The sequence below is a fragment of the Nesoenas mayeri genome, assembly GCF_963082525.1.
Source record: "Nesoenas mayeri genome assembly, chromosome: Z".
NCBI classification, from domain to species: Eukaryota; Metazoa; Chordata; class Aves; order Columbiformes; family Columbidae; genus Nesoenas; species Nesoenas mayeri.
In genome coordinates, this window is record NC_137542.1 from 66,814,262 (window position 1) to 66,836,176 (window position 21,915).

At 45.4% G+C, this 21,915-nt stretch overlaps 1 protein-coding gene across 1 annotated transcript in view; it reads left to right on the forward strand.

Moving 5' to 3' along the window:
* SLC1A1 (solute carrier family 1 member 1) overlaps positions 1-2,606 on the forward strand; it is a 62,658-nt gene extending 60,052 nt beyond the window's left edge. Inside the window, exon 12 of the mRNA XM_080362441.1 lies at positions 545-2,606. Within this exon, the coding sequence (XP_080218567.1) occupies positions 545-791 (247 nt within the window). The 3' untranslated portion in view covers positions 792-2,606. The remainder of the gene's footprint in view (positions 1-544) is intronic.
* Positions 2,607-21,915: the final 19,309 nt, after the last annotated feature.

Below are 21,915 nucleotides of genomic sequence, written 5' to 3' on the forward strand. Positions count from 1 at the left end.
GCAAGTCACATTTCTGTTGGGAGAAAAATCAATACTACAGAAGTATCCTATACCTTAAATGACTTGTTTAATACAACTCACCTCCAACAGAAGCAATTCTGTCACAAGGAGAACCAGCTGTGTAGCAGCTTGAGGGCCTGAGAAGTGATACTTACAATATTTTGTAAGGCTGTGCAAAGCAGCCTGATTATTGTAATAACAGACTGGTGACATGGCTTGCAGTTTTGCACACCCTGTACAAAGCAATTTGTCATGAAAGTGACTCCAGGTTTCTTCAAATACATACATGGAAAATTCTGTTTCTAGTTCTACAAGAATTTTTTTCTTTTAATAGCAAAATTACTCCAAATCTACACTGGAGGGAAAAAACCAAACCAACCAAACAAAAAACAAACAACCAAACCAAACAAAAACAAACACACACAAAAAACCACACACACACAAAAGAGACAGTTCTGCATTTGCTAGAGTAGCTTATTTTTACAAAAAGTATTTTCTAAGCAACCTACAGAATTCTTTGTCTGACGACATTTTTATTCCATAGGGATCGATTCAGAACAATGGTGAATGTCTTGGGAGATGCCTTTGGTACAGGGATAGTGGAGAAGCTCTCTAAAAAGGAGCTGGAGCAGATGGATGTCAACTCTGAAGTCAATATAGTCAATCCTTTTGCCTTGGAAACAACAGTACTCGAGAATGATGAAGCCGAGACCAAGAAATCTTACATCAATGGAGGTTTTGCTGTAGATAAGTCTGACACCATATCCTTCACTCAGACATCTCAGTTCTAATGCCAGTAGCTTTCGTGTAAAACGGCAGCACTAAAGGACATGGCCATATGCAATATCTCAGAAAGCTTAAAGGTTAGTTGAGAATAAATTGCATCTCACATGCATTTGTTTTACTACACAGACTCTGATTCTCCTTACCAGTTCTTTCTCATCACCTCTCCCAATAATTTTAACTCACCACTTTTAGTCCTTGCTGATAGGTTGAAGAGAAAGACAGCTGTAAAATACCTTCTTTTTTTTCTTTTTTTTGGCAAGAATATACACTATTGCTGGGGCTATGAAATGCCTCTTTGGAATCAGCATGCTTATAAATGGGGATCTTAGCTGCGACAGCTAAACATGTTTTACTCAGGAGTAGCACAGAATTCCACATCTTACCCACATTACAAAGCACCTGTATAAAGTCCCTTCTAACATCCTTGCCTTCTAATCAAGTTGCACTGTACTTGACAACTACTGTAATTCTATCACGTGCCAAAATACTAATTTCTGCAGCTGAGAGGATACCACTTGGGTGATTCAGGAAGGAACAGACCAGAAAGGCCTTGTTATAAGTATTTTATTGTGAACAGGGTTTCGTTTTTCTTTAATCATGAAATAATTTGGCATGGAAGAATTTCCACTGTTTATGTGGCAGTTTCCCCATGCCTTTCATGTGAATGCCAGCTGCCGAGATTGGCCTTCAGATGTGAAATAAATTGCTGTGGGTTTGCTCTTCTGGCATTTGAAGACTTTTTGTAAAGTGATACTTCACCAATTTAGGTCCACTTTGATAGCCTCCTAGTACATTTTCTTCAGAAGCAGAAATAACTGTTTGTTGTGACTCAAATATTTATTAGCCCCAAAGTAGGCAGAGGTCACGAAGATGAAAACGAACTGCATAGCAATGCATAGTGCAAATTCTAAATCTTCTCTCCTTGCAATAAAAACGGCTGTAATATCAAGAATATAGGAGGCATCCCTTTTTCTAGAAAGAAGCCACTGTCACTAAACTTTTTACACAGATTGGTTAGTTCCTTGCTCCTTGGTTTAGTTTGCCAGTTGAACATGTGAGTTTGTAGCTGCAACATTACTACAGTGCCAGCATGTCAGCTAAACTGTATCTTGTGAAGCATTTCTGGACCCAGAAATCAATGTGTTCAGGTGGCTTGCTATAGAGTAAGAAGCACCAAGAACTTCCTCGTAAGAAATCTCCATTTTCTAAAACATTTTATACAAGATTTCCATGGTGCAAATATCATTCTCTTAAGGGAGAAGTTGCTGTAACAAATTTTTTTGCCTTGCACATTGAAGTTGTTAGACATTTTATATGTAAAGGAAACTGAAATTCATATACAGTTCTTTGTTTGGAAATCAGCTTGTGGTAAACCTAAAATTGCACTCACATGCTAACAACAAAAAAGCTTCAAGTTCCTGCAGTGCTATATACTCAATTCAACCCTACACTTTGTATTTAAATAAAACAGAAACGTGCCAAAGAGAACTGATTAAGAAAATAAGAAAATATTTACTGTAGGTTTTGATAAATTGCACCTTAAATCAACAAGTCAATGAGACATAATACTATATTTAAATTAAACATTGTAAACTATATGGAAGTGTTAATCTAAGCATCTGTATGTTTTTACAAAATAAAGAAAATGTACAGATTGAGTAAATCCATCTTTTACCTGTGCAGAAATAGTATGAGACAGTCTTTATTTGTACAGCTTTGCTTATGGGAAGAGAAAACCCACGAGTTTCCACAACTAGACTGTTGTCTACGCTTTGTCTTTGCCTTTTTAAGTCTCCCTTTTATGATCACGCCATTATGTAGTCACCTTGTTATGATGTACTGTGAACAGTGTTCCTAACTAACATGTTCTAAATAAATAACGTCTCTCTTTACTCTGGTCTTAAGCCTGCCATCCTCTTCTTATTGTATTGAGTTCCTTTAAGCTATTGCAAGATAAACAAAACCAGTTGAATTTAGGATTTATCTTCACTAGTGACTCAGCTGTGGCTTTGGCAAGAATTACTTCCTTCAAATAAAATAAATACTTGAGAGCACAGTGGTGAGATTGCAAGGAAGCCCTCTCTATATGTGACCTGGGTTGGGAGTATACTATTAAATAAATGCAAAGCAGGGGATTCTTTATTTGTTATTTATTTATGTGGATCAGATTCAGCTAAGCAGGGGTTGATGATGCTGTTTTGCCATCTATTCACCATCAAAAGGCCAAAACATATACTGAAGATACTGTTAAGTCCAAGGATGTTTTTCCTGACACAATATTCTGAGTATGTATCTTCTATATATGTGGCAACTTCCCGGGTGGGCAATGTGTCCTCTTCGCTGTAGCCTCCTGGTCTAGAAGCTTTGGAGGGTGGTGGAGAGTCTCCCTTCAGAAAATCACCGGTGAGTTTTCGCCATTTACACTATGTTGTTATGTTCCCATACAGTCTTTGAGGCTTCACAATGTATCACAGAATTGGACCCTGCGTTTTGTGTAGCCTGTGAGTCTTTAAATCGTAGAAGGTGGTGTAACCCACTCGCACATTCCCCCTGAAATACTCAGAGACTTGTACTGGACTCTTAATGCTGGAACAAGAAAGCACCTGGACATAAACACACATGGGTCTGTCAACATGCACAGCTAGATCAGCTCCACAAGAGTCTGAACTGCGTAAAAACAGTCTTGACACGTACAGTTCACTTGTTGCTTTCCCTGATAAGAACAGAAACTGCCCAGTTTGAGATCCTGAGAGACACAACCAACCGCTCCCACAAGCCCTTGATCAGGTTCCTCCCGTAAGTTTCAGTTTTCAGGCACTTGACTGTGTACAATGTACTTTGGAGCATCTCCTGTCACTCAGTGAGATGTCGAACAGAGGAACATGCACAGCTGCTACAGACAGGCAATTTTCCTGTTTTTCTGTGTTTTCTGCTTGCAGCTTATCCTTGCTCAAGCACTTGGCAGCACTTGGTGAACTGCAGACCACAAGGAAGGTGGTAGGGTTGCCAGGCAAGGAACAGCAACCAAGTCACAGCACCTTGACCATGACACCAGTATTGAATGTTGAAATTGTGGAAAGTGTAATGGGGAGAGGCTGTGATCTGTTCATAAATACTCTTTCTGGAATCCATTGACTCCAATCTCCATTGACTATTGGCAAACGCAAAAAAGTCTTGAGTAGACAAGATTTTTTTTTCTGACCTACTGCTTCTCATAGGGTTTATCAAATGTTGCACTGGTCTTCACAGTCTCAATTGGCCCCAAAAAACCTACATCATCACACCATTCAGAAAAATGTGTGAGGAGAAAGGGGCAGCACAGAGAAGCTGTTATAGACCGACCCTAATCCCCATTCCCCATCCCTGTGCTCTGCTCAGGGTGGGATGGAGGAAGAGGAGTCAGCAATGAAGTTGAACCTGGGAAGAAGGAGTTTGGGTGGGAATGTGATTTAGATTTTGTTTGTCACCATCTAACTCTATTTTTAGTTAGCAATAAATCAGTTTTCTCCAAGTTGTTTTCCCTGTGACAGAAATTGGTCTGTGATCTTCCTGTCCTTACCTCAACTGATGTTCTTTCCTGTCTTATTTTTCCCCACTGCGCTGTTGAGGAGGCGTGAGAGAGTGGGCAGCTGGTGGTTGGCCAAGGCTAACCCTTCACAATGATGTATACAATATATACACATATAGAATTATGAATTAGTGTATAAATGTTTATAAATGTATATTTTATTTATTTATACAAAGATACATTATACACTGTGCTACATGATACAGGTACTACTACCATACACAATATAATAGATAATACACATGCATTTATCAAGATACAGAAAGATATGTAGCCCTAACAGCAAAGGTATAAAATGGGTTGAACATTCTTTAATAAGAGCTGATGGAATGAGTAGGCCAGGTCAGGTCCTGCACTTTACCAGGCTGCAGAACAGGGACTGTGTGTCCAATGGGGGAACTTGGAAAGGCCAGAGGGGCACCAAAAGGGTGGTGGGCACAGACATGTTCCCGAGGGCTATGGACCCTCCCAGGAGGCCATCAAGAAGCCCCTGGTGCAAATCCTGTCACGTGCAGAGACTGATCCTGTGAGCTGGACCAAAAAGGAAAAGACTTAAAGGGAATCCTCCAAACAACCATGTGAACCAGAAGAATCAGCCAATGGGCTTGTGAACCACAAACTGGATTTGGAGGTAAGTGGCACACATGGGGTGAATGGCTAGGGGAGTTCCCTTTGCCCATGGTTGTGAGGGATCTTCTAACTGCCTGTAAGACCACTATGGGGGCACCTTACCAAAGTGAAGCAAAGTGTGAGATCAGCAAGAGGTTCTCTTAAATGCCATGTGAAACGAGGTAGTTCTAATTTGCTGCTGGTAATAATAGAGCGGGGCTGTTGATATTACCACCTATCTCAAACAAATCTTTGTCAAACTCTAGGCAGGCTTGTGCTGTTTTTTCTGTTCAGATGAGCTGTTCACAAAAGAAAACACTGTTTGGGATGGGCAGGTGGCAATACCTGGCTAGAGGGGGCAGAATGTGAACACAGGTGGGAGTTCCAGGCAGTGATTTCCTCCTTGTGAAACAGCGAACGGACCTGAATTAAATCAGTCTTTCAGTAATTTCAGGAGACGGGGATCCCGATGTCTTTCTTCTTCATTGGCTCAGGTTGGATGTCTTACTCCAATAGTTTGTTTTTTCAGTGAGGACCTCTGAAGGTTCTCATCCAGAGTCCATTCCCATGGATAGAAATCCTTGGGGAGCTGGGGGCGGGGGGAAGCCAAATCCGTATGTCAGTATGACGTGATACCAATTTTCATGTGCCATCTGTTCTGCCCCTTTTCCTATGCAAACTATTCATAATCCAATCAGCATATTGTGAAATGACAAAGAAGTCATGCAGTCCAGGAAGACCTGTGCACTTCTCTTTCGAGAAATGGCTCGTTAAAAATCAGTCCTTCATGTTCATGCATATTTCCCTGGAGTTCCTAGAAATGAAAGAGGCATTATCTAATGGAGGCAATGTCACTGGCATAGTTTCTCCAGATGGAAGGACCGTAACATGGCTACATAACATAACTGAGCTTACAAAGAGCGATTCCTGTAAGCAACGTTTTGTGTGGTATCTTTTTGACTGTAGTGCTAATGTATTGAAAGTGAAAGTACCAATGTAAGATTAATTGCCAATAATAGTCACTGAAATACCTCTTTTTTTTTTTTTCCCAGCTTCATCTGAGAAGCACCAAGTACCTGAGTTAAGTTATTAATTAATGAAAAGGGTGTCTCTTCTGTTATAATGCATTCTAGTGGAACAGTTCCACAAGAAGGGCTGATGGTTCAGAAGACAGGGATGGGGTTTCTCTGCCATGGATAAAATGCGAGGGACATGATGGTTTGGCATAGGGAAGATGAAAGATGAAGATGAAAAAAATTTATCATAGACTATACTGAAGTTTCCCTGCCTAACTTTACAACTGTATACAACTTTAGAGGCTACATTTTAATAAAAAGTGTGGAGAAGTCTAGCTTCCAAGCAGCCTACAGCTAGGCCATAATGGAAGAGACCAAACAGCTCTTTGCTGATGCCTGCCTTTCATTTGGAGGTGTAGTAAATAGAAACACCAGCCCTAGCCTGACTGCTTGATTGTTAGCAGCAGCAAAACCAACGTAACATAATCTTGAATGGGAATTTCTTGTGCAATCGCACCCTTTGGTCTGGGAGGCCTTGCACAGTCGCTGGACAAACTCACTGCTAGCACATTCAAAGACCTGAACTGACTTGAGACCAGGTCACCAGTTCGTCAAATGCTTTCTTCATACAGATATATAGAAAATCAATGGTTCACCTTGCCAGTCTCCTTCAGTGGCCTGGACCAGACCCTGCAGAGGGAGGTGTGAGAACCCATGTAGAGTACAACTGTGTGAAAAAATACCCTGGAGAAAGTTTTTGTCACCCCTATCAATTGGATGTTGTCTTTGTGCTCTGAAAGGTGGGATTTATGCTCCATGCAAATTTTTTATGTGTCTTTATGATACACTTTCTTTATCATGAAATAATTTTCTGCAGTTCCCAGGAGAGTTCTGCTGCCGAATGGTGCCTTGGGTAGATAAACACAGTGGATGTGTTCCATTCCACTGGTTTCACATTTGTTGCTTCGGAATTTCACAGTATGTTCTCATGATACTTATCTGGAGAGGAACTGAGATTCAGTTGCCCTCCTCTCTAGCCTGTGTCCTTCTGTTGGAACTACGTGACCCTCCACTGCAGATTGTTTAGGAAGAACCTCATGCGCTCCGCTCCTGAATGCTCATCTAGGTCAGGAATGATTTGTGGGAGAAGCACATAGGGTGACGATTGGTTTCTGGGGAGCAGGAGCAACCATTCTGGATGTTTAGAGGGCCATTCCCTAGTTTTGGGATGTACAGCCTGCAGCATCTATCCTGTGCTCTCAAGCCAGAGTTGCTCTGAGCACTGAAATCCCAGACACGATTGGCCTTCAGCTGTGGGGAGGAAAAGTGGGTAGATTCCCGCTTCTACACAGAATTGCTTCCTTCTGATACAAGTAGGGCAACTCTGTTCTGGTTTTTCCTTGCAGAACCTTTGGAGATCGATGTGCAGCCGTGTGCTGTGGACTGCCGGTTCGCACCAGTTTCTCTGAGCAAAGTTCAGGTCAGGTGTCCATCCTGCACCCAAGTTGCTGAGTGAGAGAGTTTTTCACTGTGGCAGGTCTTGCTGGGTAGGCAGACAGGTAGAATGACGTTGTTGACTTTCAGCAACCATATTCTCTCCCCTCCTGTTCAGCATTTGCCATCTACCCTCAGCACGACTCTGAGGACGTGGATCTGACCTAAAATTGCTTTCTCCGCAAGACAAGGAAACGATGACTGTGCAGACGGTTCAACTTCTAGCAGGCCACATAGAGAAGCCCCAAATGCAGTCTGACCCAGGAGGATACAGATTGAGAAGTGCTGTGGAAGCTGCACCTGCACAGGTTTTTCCTTGTCTTTAAGGTACCATTTTGTTTCTCTTTGTGCAGAAAGAACACTGGGGATGTGTATTTCCTTCCACACCTATCATCCATCTGTGTGGAAACACTTATACAGGCATACCAGGAGAGAGTATTTTTCTATCAAGCAAAGCTTTTTTTTATCAGTAATCCCTGAGACATCAGTCCAGCACTGAAACACAGGTAATCTCAATTTCACTGTGGTGCAATAACAAGATGACTCATGGGAGAAGTCACAAGAAGTGCTTTCCTGGAGGAGTCCCTTGCTCAGGAATGATTTCTTGCTGATCAATCTGTACCTGGCTGGGTCCCAATTTCCACATCCTATGTAGAGTCCGGGGAATATGAGAACTGATCAGGAATTTAGGAAAATAATGGCTAGACTAGACTTGGCTGGGATGCCTTTGGCAACTTAGGGCAATTCTCTCTCCGATGGAGGAGGTCCAAGAATACAGTGTTACTGTTCAGCCTTGTGAATGGCCTCTTCAGGCCAATTTTACAGACATTGAGAACAGATCTCTATTAATCCATAACTTGCAAGAACAAATGCAGAGGAGTACTAAGAATTGTGTTCTGTTTTGTTTTGCTTGGCTTGATTTTCTTTTATTTAAGTGAAGGGGCCTTCTTTTGTAAATGTGATGCCTTTTATTCAAAAATATGAGCACTCCTGCCACGTGTCAGTATTTTACCTGTGTGAATTTTATCCGACCACCTGCTCTCTCATACCTTTGAGCAAATGAGCTACTCAGCCTTTTCACAAGTGGACTTTGGCAGAATCACAGAATGGCTGAGGTTGGGGGGAGGCTCTGGAGATCACCTGGTACAGCACCAGTCGTTTGTATTTTTTCTGTGAGGTGTTTAAGAGCGGCATGATGTTAAACTTAAAAAGAAATTGCTGAACCAGAGGCAGTTACTTTAGGAGGAAACCCATTGAGGGCTTCAGGTCCTAAGCACAGGAGCTTGATGGCGTTTGGGATGCCCTGGGTTATCCTGCGTGGGCTGGTGCTGCTGCCTGAGAAGAACATGAGCCCCTCTCAGTCTTCCCTCAGGTCTCTCTGCTTTGCATGGGATTTTGGGTGCTCTTTTGTGTCAAAAATGCTGGAAAACCTGCCTGTGTTTGGGCTCTGGAATCTTAACCTCCCCGCAGGTACTGCAGCTGAGTCATACCGTGTGTCTTCATTTCTTTCCTATTTTTACAATGGTATTGGTTTCCATGGTGTTGAAAGCCTTACACAGCTTATGTGCTGGGACTGCATGGAGATTATGGCAGTAGCATTAACTTTGCTTTTAGGTGCCTGGCAGACGTATCTGTCTGGTGTCTTTCCCAGGGTCTAGACCCTGCAGTTTGTGCGGGAGGATGGTGGGGTGCCCGCACGGCCTTTGCCTCCTGAACCTTTGCCTTGGGCAGGGGTGGGTACCAGCAGAAAAGAGGAGGGGAGGAGAAAAGAGTGTGGAAGGAGAAAGAGGAAACAAAGGCAGAGCCTTGGGGAAAGAGACTTCACGGGGTGCAGGGAGAAGCAGAGAGGGCTGTAGGAAAGCATGAGGTAGGGAAGCATGGGTGTACAGGGAAGAGAGTGTTGAATGCAGTGGAAAACAGAACAAGTCTGGAGGGCAGTAATGCAACAGGAGCTGGGGATGAAGGAGAGGGTGCAAGAGCTGCCCTGGGAGTATAAAACCTAAAGACAATGGCAGGAAGAAATAAGTAGCCTGAAGGCAAAGAGGGAGAAAAGAGGAATTCCTGGTGTGTGTCCCTGTTTGGAGATTTGATGTTGGGGGATGAAGGGATCATCATGATTTTATACGATGGTGTTTGTAGGATGTGAGGAATGAGCCCTGAGAAATAACACACCCAGGGGGGTCAAACAATGTCACTAGAGAGTGGAACTGAGATGTGACTGCTGCATCTCTTTCAACAGGTGAAATGCCAGTGTGGATCTCAGCTGGGAGAAAATGGACGAGAGGGTGTGAAATCCCCTCACCTCAGCATGGACCAAGCAGCGCTTTGCTTCTGGGAGTGTTAACATCACAGGTCGAGGGCCACTGCTGTTGACCTGACGGCGTGTCCTGGTTCCCTGCCTTGCGGGCATGTCAGGATTTTTGACCATTTCACTGCCATCCTACCCTCGATCCATACATACACTCGTGTAGCTGTTGGTTGCCACTTACCTCCCTGACAAGGCTGGCCAAGTGCAGGGATGCTCTGTTGCTATGGAGTGCAGCAGAACAGAGGCGAGAAGGGATGTTTTGGATTTCCATTTGTGAATGAGCACAGCAGTGATGTCCGTAGCATCAGAAGAAAACATATAGATGTAAATAGCACTGCGTACCTCAGAAACAAAGGACTACACAGCTGCGTCCATATGCACCCGCTGTCATTGACAAGAGAACTGGTGAATCACTCTATTTGTTTTCTTTTTCTGGTTACAGTAATAACAGTTATTTCAATAGGACATCACTTTTCCCTGCAGTCCACCCGTCTCTTTCCCTCCTGTCGTCCAGAAAGGCTACTGCAACCTTCTGCTGTTCAGCATTGGCTTACAAAAGGCTATTTCAATCTGTCACTGGTTCTTATCACAATGACAAATCCAAGCCTGAGTTATTTATTTCACAGTCAAGGGAGGGGCTATAAATCCAAGTCATGGATGCTTCCTCCCACCTCTGGACAGGCTGTGAGTGGGAATTGCCCACCTCAGAAGGCAGAAGTGACAGAATTTCTGCTCTTACTCTAAGGTTTTGGATTGAAGCACAGCCCAAACAAGAAGACTGTGATGATTAATAACCTCGTAGGAGTTCAGTGGTAAGAGATCTTGCATGACTCAGGCTTTCAGGACGAGGCCCTCCATTTCACTGCAGCAATTTCCCTTTTGTTTTGCTAACTGGTCGCATCTGTATGTAGTTTGGAGTTACAACAACATTACAAGTCTCTGTGAGTCTTGCATTTGCCTGAGGGAACCACTATAAGGAAAGAAGGGGAATGTATGAACAAGGATGAATGAATTAGTGTTGCTCTGTGCAAGAGGCAGAAATCAAATTAACATTTCCTTTTGCTTTCTGGTTCTAGCGACTGTGTTATTTCACAAATTGGGCAGATGCTGTAAGGAGGCATGTGGCTCACAGCTCCCTAATTAGTTTCAAGTTTAAAAATGTTTTCAGGGATAGGGAAATAGGGACCTGGGGGTCCTTCTGGGCAGCAGGATGACCATGAGCCAGCACTGTGCCCTTGTGGCCAGGAAGGCCAATGGTACCTGGGGTGTATTAGAAGGAGGGGAGGTTAGTAGCTGAGAGAGGTCCTCCTTCCCCTCTACTCCGCCCTGGTGAGACCACATCTGGAATATTGTGTCTAGTTCTGGGCCTCTCAGTTCCAGAAGGACAGGGAACTGCTGGAGAGAGTCCAGCACAGGGCAACAAAGATGATTAAGGGAGTGGAGCATCTCCCTTATGAGGAAAGGCTGAGGGACCTGGGGCTCTTTAGCTTGAAGAAGAGGAGACTGAGTGGTGACCTCATGTATGTTCATAAATATGTCAAGGCTGAGTGTCACGACTATGTAGCCAGGCTCTTCTGGGTCACAACCAATGATAGGACAAGGGGCAATGGGTACAAACTGGAACACAGGAGGTTCCATGTAAATATGAGAAACTTCCTCACAGTGAGGGTGACAGACACTGGAACAGGCTGCCCAAGGGGGTTGTGGAGTCTCCTTCTCTGCAGACATTCAAACCCGCCTGGACACATTCCTGTGTAACCTCATCTGGGCATTCCTGCTCCAGCAGGGGGATTGGACTGGATGAGCTTTTGAGGTCCCTTCCAATCCCTGACATTCTCCAGTTCTGTGATAGGGTTAGATGCTTCAGCTGGAGAAATTCATATCACTAAACTCCGAGCCTTTGAATGATATTTCCCACTAATTTATCTGTATTTAGCTGAAATTTCCACTAAATTTGCCTGTAGTATGAATGTTCACTTTATATCTCAGCATCTGGAATAGCATTTGCTAATCTGTTTATACTTACAATGTCACAGTGGGAAAATTCAATATCCAGTCATATACTTGTTTAGCAGGAATTTGGGGCTGGGAAGAAGTGGAAAACTACAAAACAGATACCTTGGGCACAGCATCATGAAGGCATTTTCTGCAATACACAGTGATTACTGCAAGAGATACTTAATTGCCACCCTCAACTGACCTCAAACACTGAAGAACAAAATTCTTTATAAAATTAATCAGTGGGGTTTGTTTAGTTTTTTTTGTTTGTTTGCTGTTGTTTTGTTTTTTGGGTTTGTTTTGGGTTTTGTTTTCTTTTTCTCACCAGCACTGATGTTTTCTAACAAGGAAGCCCATTTTTTGCAGTCAACCTAAGTAGATGAATACTCTGTGTAGTTAATGGGTTTGTTGGTGGAGTTTTTGCAGGAGTGGATTTGTGATTGAAAATCGACCCTGCAGTATATGAGAAACACGCTGGATTGGGTTCATTGGTTGTCGGCTCTCTTCTGACTCTCAGCATCCCTTTGGAATGTTGACTGCGATTTACCTAAGTACAGAAAACACTTTCCTGATTATAAAATATTTGTAATCCCAAAGAATCAGGTTATATTCACTTAAGATGTTCCACCAGTCAGAGATTGTTTCTGTCACAACCTTTACAGGGCAACAGGGGTCCAGTGCATTTCTTTGGACATTTCTTTGGCCCCATCTTGTTAGAATAAGGTTCCATAATGGGGCATCCAACTCTGGAGAAGGCTCCAAGGGACAGAGAACAGTGTCTGTTGCCCTGAACTAGTGCAAACCTTTTGGAAACAAGTGAGAGGTTTCCTTTGGACCAGATACTTTTATCAGTTCTCTTGAAGATGAGCAATGAATGGACTCGAGGTGTTTTTGCCGGAGAGCTTCTAAGAATGGAATTTGTGACATGCTTGAATGAAGGTCTGTCTATCTGAGCTGTTCCCTGTAGGACACCTCACAGGAGTAAAGTAGTTGTTAACAGAAAGGTAAAGCACTCTGAGCCTCAGCCTGTTGATAGTCTGAATTGATTCCAGATCCAGAAAGTTTATAAACGCACTACAGTATCAGCAAGAGGAACTGCAGTGACAATAGTGTAAGCAACCCTGTTTCCTCATTCTGGAACTGCAGGTGATTGTGGCCACTACCTCTTTCATCCAGTCACTATAGCTCAGTCTCCAAGCCCAGGGTTCTAAAAAGGACGTATGAAATTCACCAGTTTCTCTCTCTATCAGTGTTGTCTTTGTGCCTGAAAACAATTTTAAAAGCTGGCGAATAACTTGTTTTCCATAAAAAACAGAGGTTGGGTGTCTCCCTCATTTGTGTATATTTGCCAGCAGGAAAGATAGCTTCTGCATTGGAATTATGTGCAGCATTTCTGATTAGATTTTCAAAGAGGTTGTCTATTAAACTTCAGTGTGCCATGATGGAATTGGAGCACCTTGCTCTCTGGGACTTTCTCAGAAGTTGTGATCCTTCTCAGCTCTTCTTCAGCTCTGTTCTATCAATGGAGTGAGTAAAACTGGTAGAATACAGTAAAAACAACAGGTGTCCGTGTTGGTGGCAGTACAACTGATGAGCCCATGATTAACACTTGATGAAGAGTAAGATGCCATATGTGCAGTGTCCCTTTTCTCTCCAGGGCCACATTTCCAAACCATTTGCTTTGCTTGCATCCCAGTCCTGAGGCATTTCAGTTGCATGCAGCCATCAAATCAAAGGGCAGATGCTCTCATCCTGCAATTTAATGGAACTCTCATGGAGCAGTCTCCGTAAATTAGGCGCAGTTGACAATGGCAGAATTGGTGGGCATATTCTAACTTTGCACCAGCACACTCCATTAAGATCTTAAAGGCCAAGCACAGTGACTAAAGACATCTTCCTCAAATGCCAGCAGATTCATACTAAGGGCTTTGAATCAGTTTTTTCTTAATCATGCTTGATTTTGAACTTCTTGTTGATGTTTAACTTTTGTGAGTAACAAATGACCAAATGCCACCCCCGTGCAGTGATTTTCCCTATAGGTGAGCTGTCTGCAGGCAACTGAAAGTGGTCTGGAGCATTTCCTTACACAATCACTTACACTGTGTCCTGAACAGCGTGATGGTTTGTGTAGCATGCCTGTTGTGTGGCCCATTCCTCACATGGCTTCCCTGGGAACGAAAGAGTTTGGATCGTCCCCTCATCCCTGGGACCCTTTCTGCCTGGCCGGGTTGCGATGGCTGACACAGAGTCAGTCTGAAGGACCAAGGGCCACGTCCTGGAGTCCTCACTCACGCAAGACTTACATAAAGTTCAGTGACTTCTGTTTCACTGCAGGCACAGGATCGGTTCCTTTATCTTGGTGAGGCCCACTCTGATAACTCTGAAAAAGCACATCATAATGGCCCGTGCTTGAGTCCGAAACATTTTATGGAAAATCTGTTTCTCAAAGCTTTTTCTTAAGCTGAGATTTCTCAGCGATGGTTGTGTAGAAGTATTTGCATGAAGCATTCTTGCAGATACTCCCTGGTTCTTGTGCAGTAAAGCTATTTATGTTTTTGCAGGTGTGTCACGTCCCCCCATAGGTATGGGTTGCAGAGAGGTGACTCATGTTCATGGGTCCCTTTGGGTAGGATATATTATACACAATACTTGTGGTCATAGAATCACAGAACCACAGAATGTTAGAGATTGGAAGGGATCTTGAAAGATCATCATGTCAATCCTGCTGACAGAGCAGGAACACCCGGAGGAGGTTACACAGGAATGTGTCCAGGTGAGTTTTGAATGTCTCCAGAGGAGACTCCACAACCCCCCTGGGCAGCCTGTTCCAGTGTCTGTTACCCTCACTGTGAAGAAGTTTCTTCTCAAATTTAAGTGGAACCTTTTGTGTTCTTGTTTGAACGCATTGCCCCTTGTTCCACCATTGGTTGTCACTGAGAAGAGCCTGGCTCCATCCTCCTGACACTCACCCTTTTATATAAACATTAATAAGGTCACCCCTCAGTCTCCTCTTCTTCAAGCTAAAGAGCCCCAGCTCCCTCAGCCTTTCCTCATACGGGAGATGCTCCACTCCAGCATCTTCATTGCCCAGCACTGGACTCTCTCCAGCAGTTCCTGTCCTTCTGGAACTGAGGGGCCCAGAAATTGACACAATATTCCAGGTGTGGTCTCACCAGGGCAGAGCAGATGGGGAGGAGAAACTCTCTCAATCTACTAACCACCCCCCTTCTAATACACCCCAGGATGCCATTGGCCTTCCTGGCCACAAGGGCACAGTGCAGGCTCATGGTCATCCTGCTGTCCACCAGGACCCTCAGGTCCCTTTCCTCTACACTGCTCTCCAACAGGTCATTCCCCAACATATACTGGAACCTGGGGTTGTTCCTGCCCAGATGTAAGACTCTACACTTGCCCTTGTTATATTTCATTAATTTTTTCCCTGGCCAGCTCTCTAGCCTGTCCAGGTCTCTGGATGGCAGCACAGCCTTCTGGTGAGTCAGACACTCCTCACAGGTCCATAGACAAAAGGATTTTATTCTTGCAGCTTGACACAATCGGCAAATGACTTGGTGGCAGAAGGAATTACAATGTTTAGGCTCAATTGGTAAACATATAGAGTTTGCAGCACGTGTGGGTCTGACAGTCTTATGTTACTATATAACTTAAGAAAAGGAAAGCAAACAAAGTATAGGGAAGAAAGAAAGGAAGAAATGAGAGAGATTTCAGCATCCCTGTGGCTCATCTATGTGTGTGATGGGGTTTGTAGGCACTTCACACCTGCTCTGCCCTCGCTGTGGGTGTGCGTCTGCATCAGGGTTTCCTGGGGAGGTGGCACCACCCACATGGCCCTGGGGCTGTGGGGACCCATGGCCGTGCCCCCCAGCAGGCAGGTGCCAGCCACGGTTGGCGCGGGGACAGGGAAAGGCCCCAGGAGAAGGGGGAGAAAGCAGCATCCAGAGACTGTGTCAAGGAAGCAGAAGTTTATTTGCTTTTGCTTCCACTAAGGGAAGCTGGAACCCCGCTAGTGCCTCCGGCGCGGCGGCCTCTTGCGGGGCTGGGGAGAGTCCTGGGGGCCGGGGTTCCTCCTCTTTGGGGGGCGCCGGGGCCCCCCGGGCGAGCGGTCCGTGCCCCGGCCGGCAGCGGAGGGGCTGCGGCTGCAGCCCTGGGCAGAGGGACCTGCCAGCGCCACCTGCCCCGGCTCCTGCTGGGGCTGCTCCTGCTGCGCAGGCCCGGGCGCAGATGGAAGGCAGCTGGGAGCCCTGCGCAGGGCGGCCTCCGACGGGCTGGCTTCATCCTCCACGTCGGAGCCCGCAGGGCTGGTGGGGGCCAGCCTGGGGTCGGGAGTCCCCACACGGGAGCTGCTGGGGCTGGGGCTGGTTGCACGGCCGTAGTCCTCATCCTCAGCTCCATAGGAGCACAGCAGCCTCCAGGCGTCCTCGCTGCAGCGCTCCACGATGGCCTGGATGAGGCCCCACACCAGCGGTGCTGCATTTTCCTGGAGCTGGGGCTCCATGTGCTAGACCAGGGCCTCCTCGTCCAGCCCGTGGCAGCACAGGGCGTACAGGATCATCCTCTGTGTTGCCAGCGCCAGCCACCACTGCTCCTCATAGATGGCGTCCAGCTGCAGGCTGAGCCAGGGCAGCACGGGCTCCAGGAGGTGCTGGTGTTGCCGGAAAAGCCCTGCCCAGACGTGGGGCAGGAGCCCGTCCACGGCCGCCGTGTCCTCCGTCTGCACAGCCCCCTGCTCTTCCAGGAACGGCGTCCCCATCACAAAGAACAGAGGGGACCCCACGGGGCCAGAGCGGCTGCTGCTGACCGGGCGGCTGGGAGCTGCGCTTGCCTGGGTGCTGGCCAGGGCTGGCTGTGCTGGGGACATGCTGACACACAGGCAGTCATCTCCCTGCACAGAGATCTTGATCTCCTCCATCTGGCCTCTGCAGAGTGGGCAAGTCGATGTCCTCTTAGCCCAGCGCAGGATGCAGCCCATGCAGAACTGGTGCCGGCAGGGCTGCACGAAGGCCACGGCCTTCCGAGCTTCCCGGCAGACAGGGCAGCTCCACGCTGTCTCGCTGGCCATGGTTGTGCTGTGCAGCGCGTTGGGGAGAGCTGAGGAGGAACAGCTGCTTCCCCTGGCTGGTCCCGGTGCTGCCAAAGAGCTTGAGCACTGCAAAAGGTGCAAAAGGCCACGGTCCTTGGCTGTCCCGTGGAGGGGAGGAAAAGGGAGCGAGGAATGCCCGGGCAAGTGGAGCAGGACACCCTGCCGGCTCCACAAGCCCCATCGGCCACCCCACAGCCAGCCCGGGGACGTTTCCCGCACAGCTCACCTGCGCTGCTGCAAGTGTGTGCCGCGGTGCCCGGCTGCCTGAAGCAGGCAGGGCTGGGCAAACACGGGGGATGGCTCTGGGATGGGAGCAAGAGCTGCCACCAGCAGCCCCCAAAGCACCACCCAGCACCAGGAGAAGCCTCGCTCTGACGTCCACGCCTCGCAGGCTGCTCGGCAGGAGTCCAGGCACGAGCCAGGCTGAGCCAGGCTCTGCCGGCGCCCGCAGATAAGCAGCGAGGCTGCGAGGTCACAGTCCGTGGCTTGGCGATGTCACAGTCCCTGGCTCGCTGACGTCATCCTCCACCGCTTGGCGATGTCCCAGCCGGGCTGCAACCCTGCATGTGCACGACGGCAGGAGAAAAAAGAGCATCTTGTCTATTGGGTTTGCTTCTACGTTTCCCTGCTGCCCAAGCTTGGTCACCTCTAACACGTGTCTGTGACTGTGGCTTGTCCTCACTCCTGACACCGTGCACAGGTCTCCTGCGGGGAGGAGCGTGGTGGGACCAGTCAGCATGGAGTGCCCATGGCCGCATGTCACCTCCCGCAGCTGGGAGCTGCCTTTCCCCATGCGACGGCGGGGGTTGCAGGGAGGAGCTTTGAGGAGCTCAGGGTCCGTCACCACATGGGCTGTGCTGCCTCATCAGCTGTTCCTACCCCTGACTTTTATAACTATTTCCCCTCTTTAGGCCATGTTCTTATTTTCCTTCTGGCTTATCATTATCTATTATTTCCAACATTGACTGAGTGAGAGTCAAGGGTGGTAAAGTCAGCCACCTGGCTCTCCCCATTAACATCTTGTTGGGTGACAGCCCATACTTGCCATTCACAATTCTTCTTGCCTACATCAATGAGATAGGCAACACCTGTAGACATTTCAGGCAGTCTCTGGACTATTTTTTTGCTCATTTAGTTTTAAACACAGAGTTTTTCTTCTCTACAGCCTCACCGCATTGGTGGTGACAGCCACAACAGCACTGTGGTTCTAGTTGTAGGGCTGCACAATTGTTCTGCATTCTCACGAAGAAGCAGAATGGGTTGCCTTGGTGCTCTCTGGCTGGAGGGGAACACTAAACCAGGAACCTGTTCCCTCTGCAGGCTTTTTTGGCAACTGTGGTTCCATCTGTGTGTGTACAAGGACCGGCTTCCATCCAGAGAACGTCTCTAAAATAACACAGCAGCATCTAGGTCATCTGAAGAAAGTCCAATTGCAAATTTACAATTGGTCCCCACAGGGCTGGGTTTGAAGCTGTGCTTGTCTTCTCCTTCTGCCTTACACTGTTCGGTTGAAAAGCTGTCCTAACCGCGTGAGGACTTCAGAATTGGAAGAGTAGTGTGCTCACAAGCTTCAACCACTGATGCCTTCATCGCTGACAACATGCAAGTACTTTCCTGATCCTTCCAGCTACAGAAGAGTTTGAATCAATAAAAATGTGTATGAACTCTGTGTATGACTTCTGTTTCACTGCTGACAGAGGATCAGTTCCTTTATCTTGGTGACACCCACTCTGGTAACTCTAAAAAAGCACATCATAATGGCCCGTGCTTGAGTCTGAAACATTTAATGGAAAATTTGTTTCTCAAAGCTTTTCTTAAGCCGAGTTTCCTCAGAGATTGTTGTTTAGACGTGTTTTGGATAAAACACTTTTGCAGATACTCTGGTTCTTGTGCAGTAAAGTTATTTATGTTTCTGCAGGTGAAACAGTGTGGTGACTGCAGGATGCTTACCTGAAGAACTTGCTGTGACCTATGCCCATATTCCAGCTGTGTGCTGGTTCATATCACTCTTGACATACGGCATTTCAGTCCTTCCAAAGTTAGATAAACCCATTGTTTGAAATAAACTGAAGGCTACAGGATAGTAGCTGAACACTGTGAACTACTGTCCTGGTTTTGTTAAAAACAAGATCTGTTCTGTTTTAGTGATTTTTCTTCCAGCTAAGTTCTTCTAGGTGTCTGTACTTTTCTGAGTTTTAGCCTGTGCATTTTTCCTTGGATGCTGTACTCGGTGCTGATAAGACCACCAACGGAATGCTGAAGAAGCTCATGTTTAGATTTATTACTATGGTAGCCAAGAAAGACTGATAAGTTTTCCCACGTTCCGTTATGAGACGGGCTTGTTTGTGGAGGGGTGGATGGAACAGGTGACTAGAACTGATAAACTGAGGATCAACTGAGTATTCCATCTCATAATCGTCATACCCCCTATATAAGAGGGTGATCACGAGGGTCACTCTCTTCAACCATGGCCGGCACCTAGAGAGCACCCTGTCTGTCTGTCTGCCTGTGATCTATGGGCCTCAGGCCCTGCATCCTGCAACCAAGTTCCGGTTTGCTGTGCAGTCCCGCTTATGACTTCTGGGGTCTTGAGCTGCACCTGCTGGAGCCGCCAGCTCCACACACCCAGCTCCGCTGCTGAGTGACGCCAACTGCACATTGAGCATTCAAGATTGGTTTTGTATATTTTGTATATATTCTCTATTTATTAGTAGCATTAGTAAAACCCCTTAAAACTCTCCAACTTGAAGTCTAAGTCTCTTTTCCTTCCTCCTTATCTTTCCTATCAGCTTTCCAATCTAGAGGAAGGTGGTGATAGGAGGTGAGGGGGTAACAGGGAATATCTGCCATGGTTTATTGCCGCCTTGCCTTAAACCTTGACAGCTACTGAAGTGGAAATAAAAGGCTCTGCCATTACTTTTCATTTCTATAAATAGTTTTACCCAAGGTGTGGTATGTGGATAATAATTTAAAATAGCACTTCTGAATGACAGTTACTTAGGTATCTTCAAGCTGCTTAGATGTAACTTTTACAAAAGAAAATATTACAATATTCTAAGGTGATTGCAAAAATTCTAAAAGGCCAGAGCCAGGGTTAAACTGATTCTGTCACTTAAATTAGTTCTGCCTCTTCCCTGTACGAAGTATTACACCAGCAATTAATTATGCAAACCTTACTATCTGCCATCAAGGTGTGCTCCTCTTTATTTTCTGATAGCCCTGTTAGATTTGAAAGAATAGGCACAATACAACAAGAAAAACAAGGTGTTCGTACATAAGGCTGCCACACTGTTAATGGTCCCTTCAAAGGGGATCAAAAGACAGAGTTTCAGACTCAAATAACAAATAGAGGATTGTTAACACTATGTAAGTTGGAAGTAAATTCAACAAAGGCAATAAAATTCACCCCAAGTTTATTACCCCAATTTTATTATTACCTCAAGTTTATTCACCCCGATTATATTACAGTGAAGATTCAGCAAAGTCCTATATGTGGTATCAAAAAATTACACAATGGTTACGTAGATGTTACCTACTTTATATTAGTAAGTGTTTCACTCTCTCCTACAACGCTGGAGAAAACATTCAATGCTTTTTATTTGAATGTACATCTCTTGCGATGGATGAAACTCACTTGGACTCACTGAGAATGCAAGACCCTTGCCTGCAGGGGAGGTAATGTTCCAGATTTTTTTCAGGCAGGATTCTATCAAACTAACACAGCAAAAATGAAGTTTTTTTCCTGTTTTTTTCAGCCTAAGTCTTCCTTGGACAGGGATAATCAAGGGCCTGGAAATTCAAAAAAACTACATAAGATTGGTGCAAAGATCAATGAATGGGTTGTTTCCAAAATGAAGGAGGTGATAAATAGACATGCTACATCTCAAGAGTAAAACAAATGAAAATCAGTCTGCCAAATGCAGTCTAAAATTCGTGAAAAGCTTTTAGCTGTTGAAGTGAAACTCTGAGATTAAACTACATGTATCTTCTACCTCTGCAATTCAAAGATGGGTATTTTTTCTTCTGTGTATAGGATTTTCATTCACTGTTGTTTGTATAACAGGTGCTGGACGCCCTAGACCAGGAAAACTCTTCCCACAGAGCAGACAGTGCTCTAGAATGACCAAAGGAGTCCTAGAGCCTACTTCAGCCACCACTGGTTGATGCCTGAACCACCATGTGGAGGTTCATAAGTAGATACAACAACTTTCAGAAGTGTCCATCTCTTCTCTTTACTCACTCCTCCACACCTTTTAAGAACAAACTAGTATTCTCAGCCAGAAGAGAACTTAGGATCATTCAGGAGAAGAGCAGAGTTCCAATTCCTTTTTCAGTGCTAGTCCTTGACAAGAATTATATTATGGTTGGGTTATAACTTTTAATCCAAATGACAGTCTTTTGTTCATTTCTACACTAACATGTAAAGTGTAAATTTTGCAAAGCAAAGACATAAATAATCAAAGAGCAAGAGAGTTTCAAGTTAGTTTTGCTGGCTCTCAAACACAGAAGATGAAGAAGTGGAAGAGGAAGCCTTTAAGTGGAAGGCTTTAAGTGGAAGCCTTTAAAGCTTGTTTCTATGGAGAGAAATAAAAATTCTCTCTGGAGAGAAGAAAAACAAAATCTAAGTGGTATGACTTCTCTTTATAGTGGTGCTTATGCAAGATCCTCACTTTACAAGACATGTGGAAGCAATATGCTAACTCCTCCAAATTGAACTAATAACAAATTAAGTGCCTGTATCCCCCTGAAAAAAGTGAAAATGCAGAAAACCTGATTGATCATTTTGAGTTTCACCATCATTAAAATCTTTCTGAGGAGTAAGTGGCTGCCTATTACCTTCAGGCATCTGCTGAACCAGCAGACCAAGCAATCTGGGACAATGGAAAACTCCAGTGTCCAAAGCATGGATCAGCTGTAGCTGACAGCCTGTTTAAAACATTGTGCAGTAGCACAGCACTTACTATACTTACTATATTTTCCATTTAAGTGCTGTTTTGAAGGCAAGCTCTCATCCCTTTCAGACAGTCATGAACAGAGT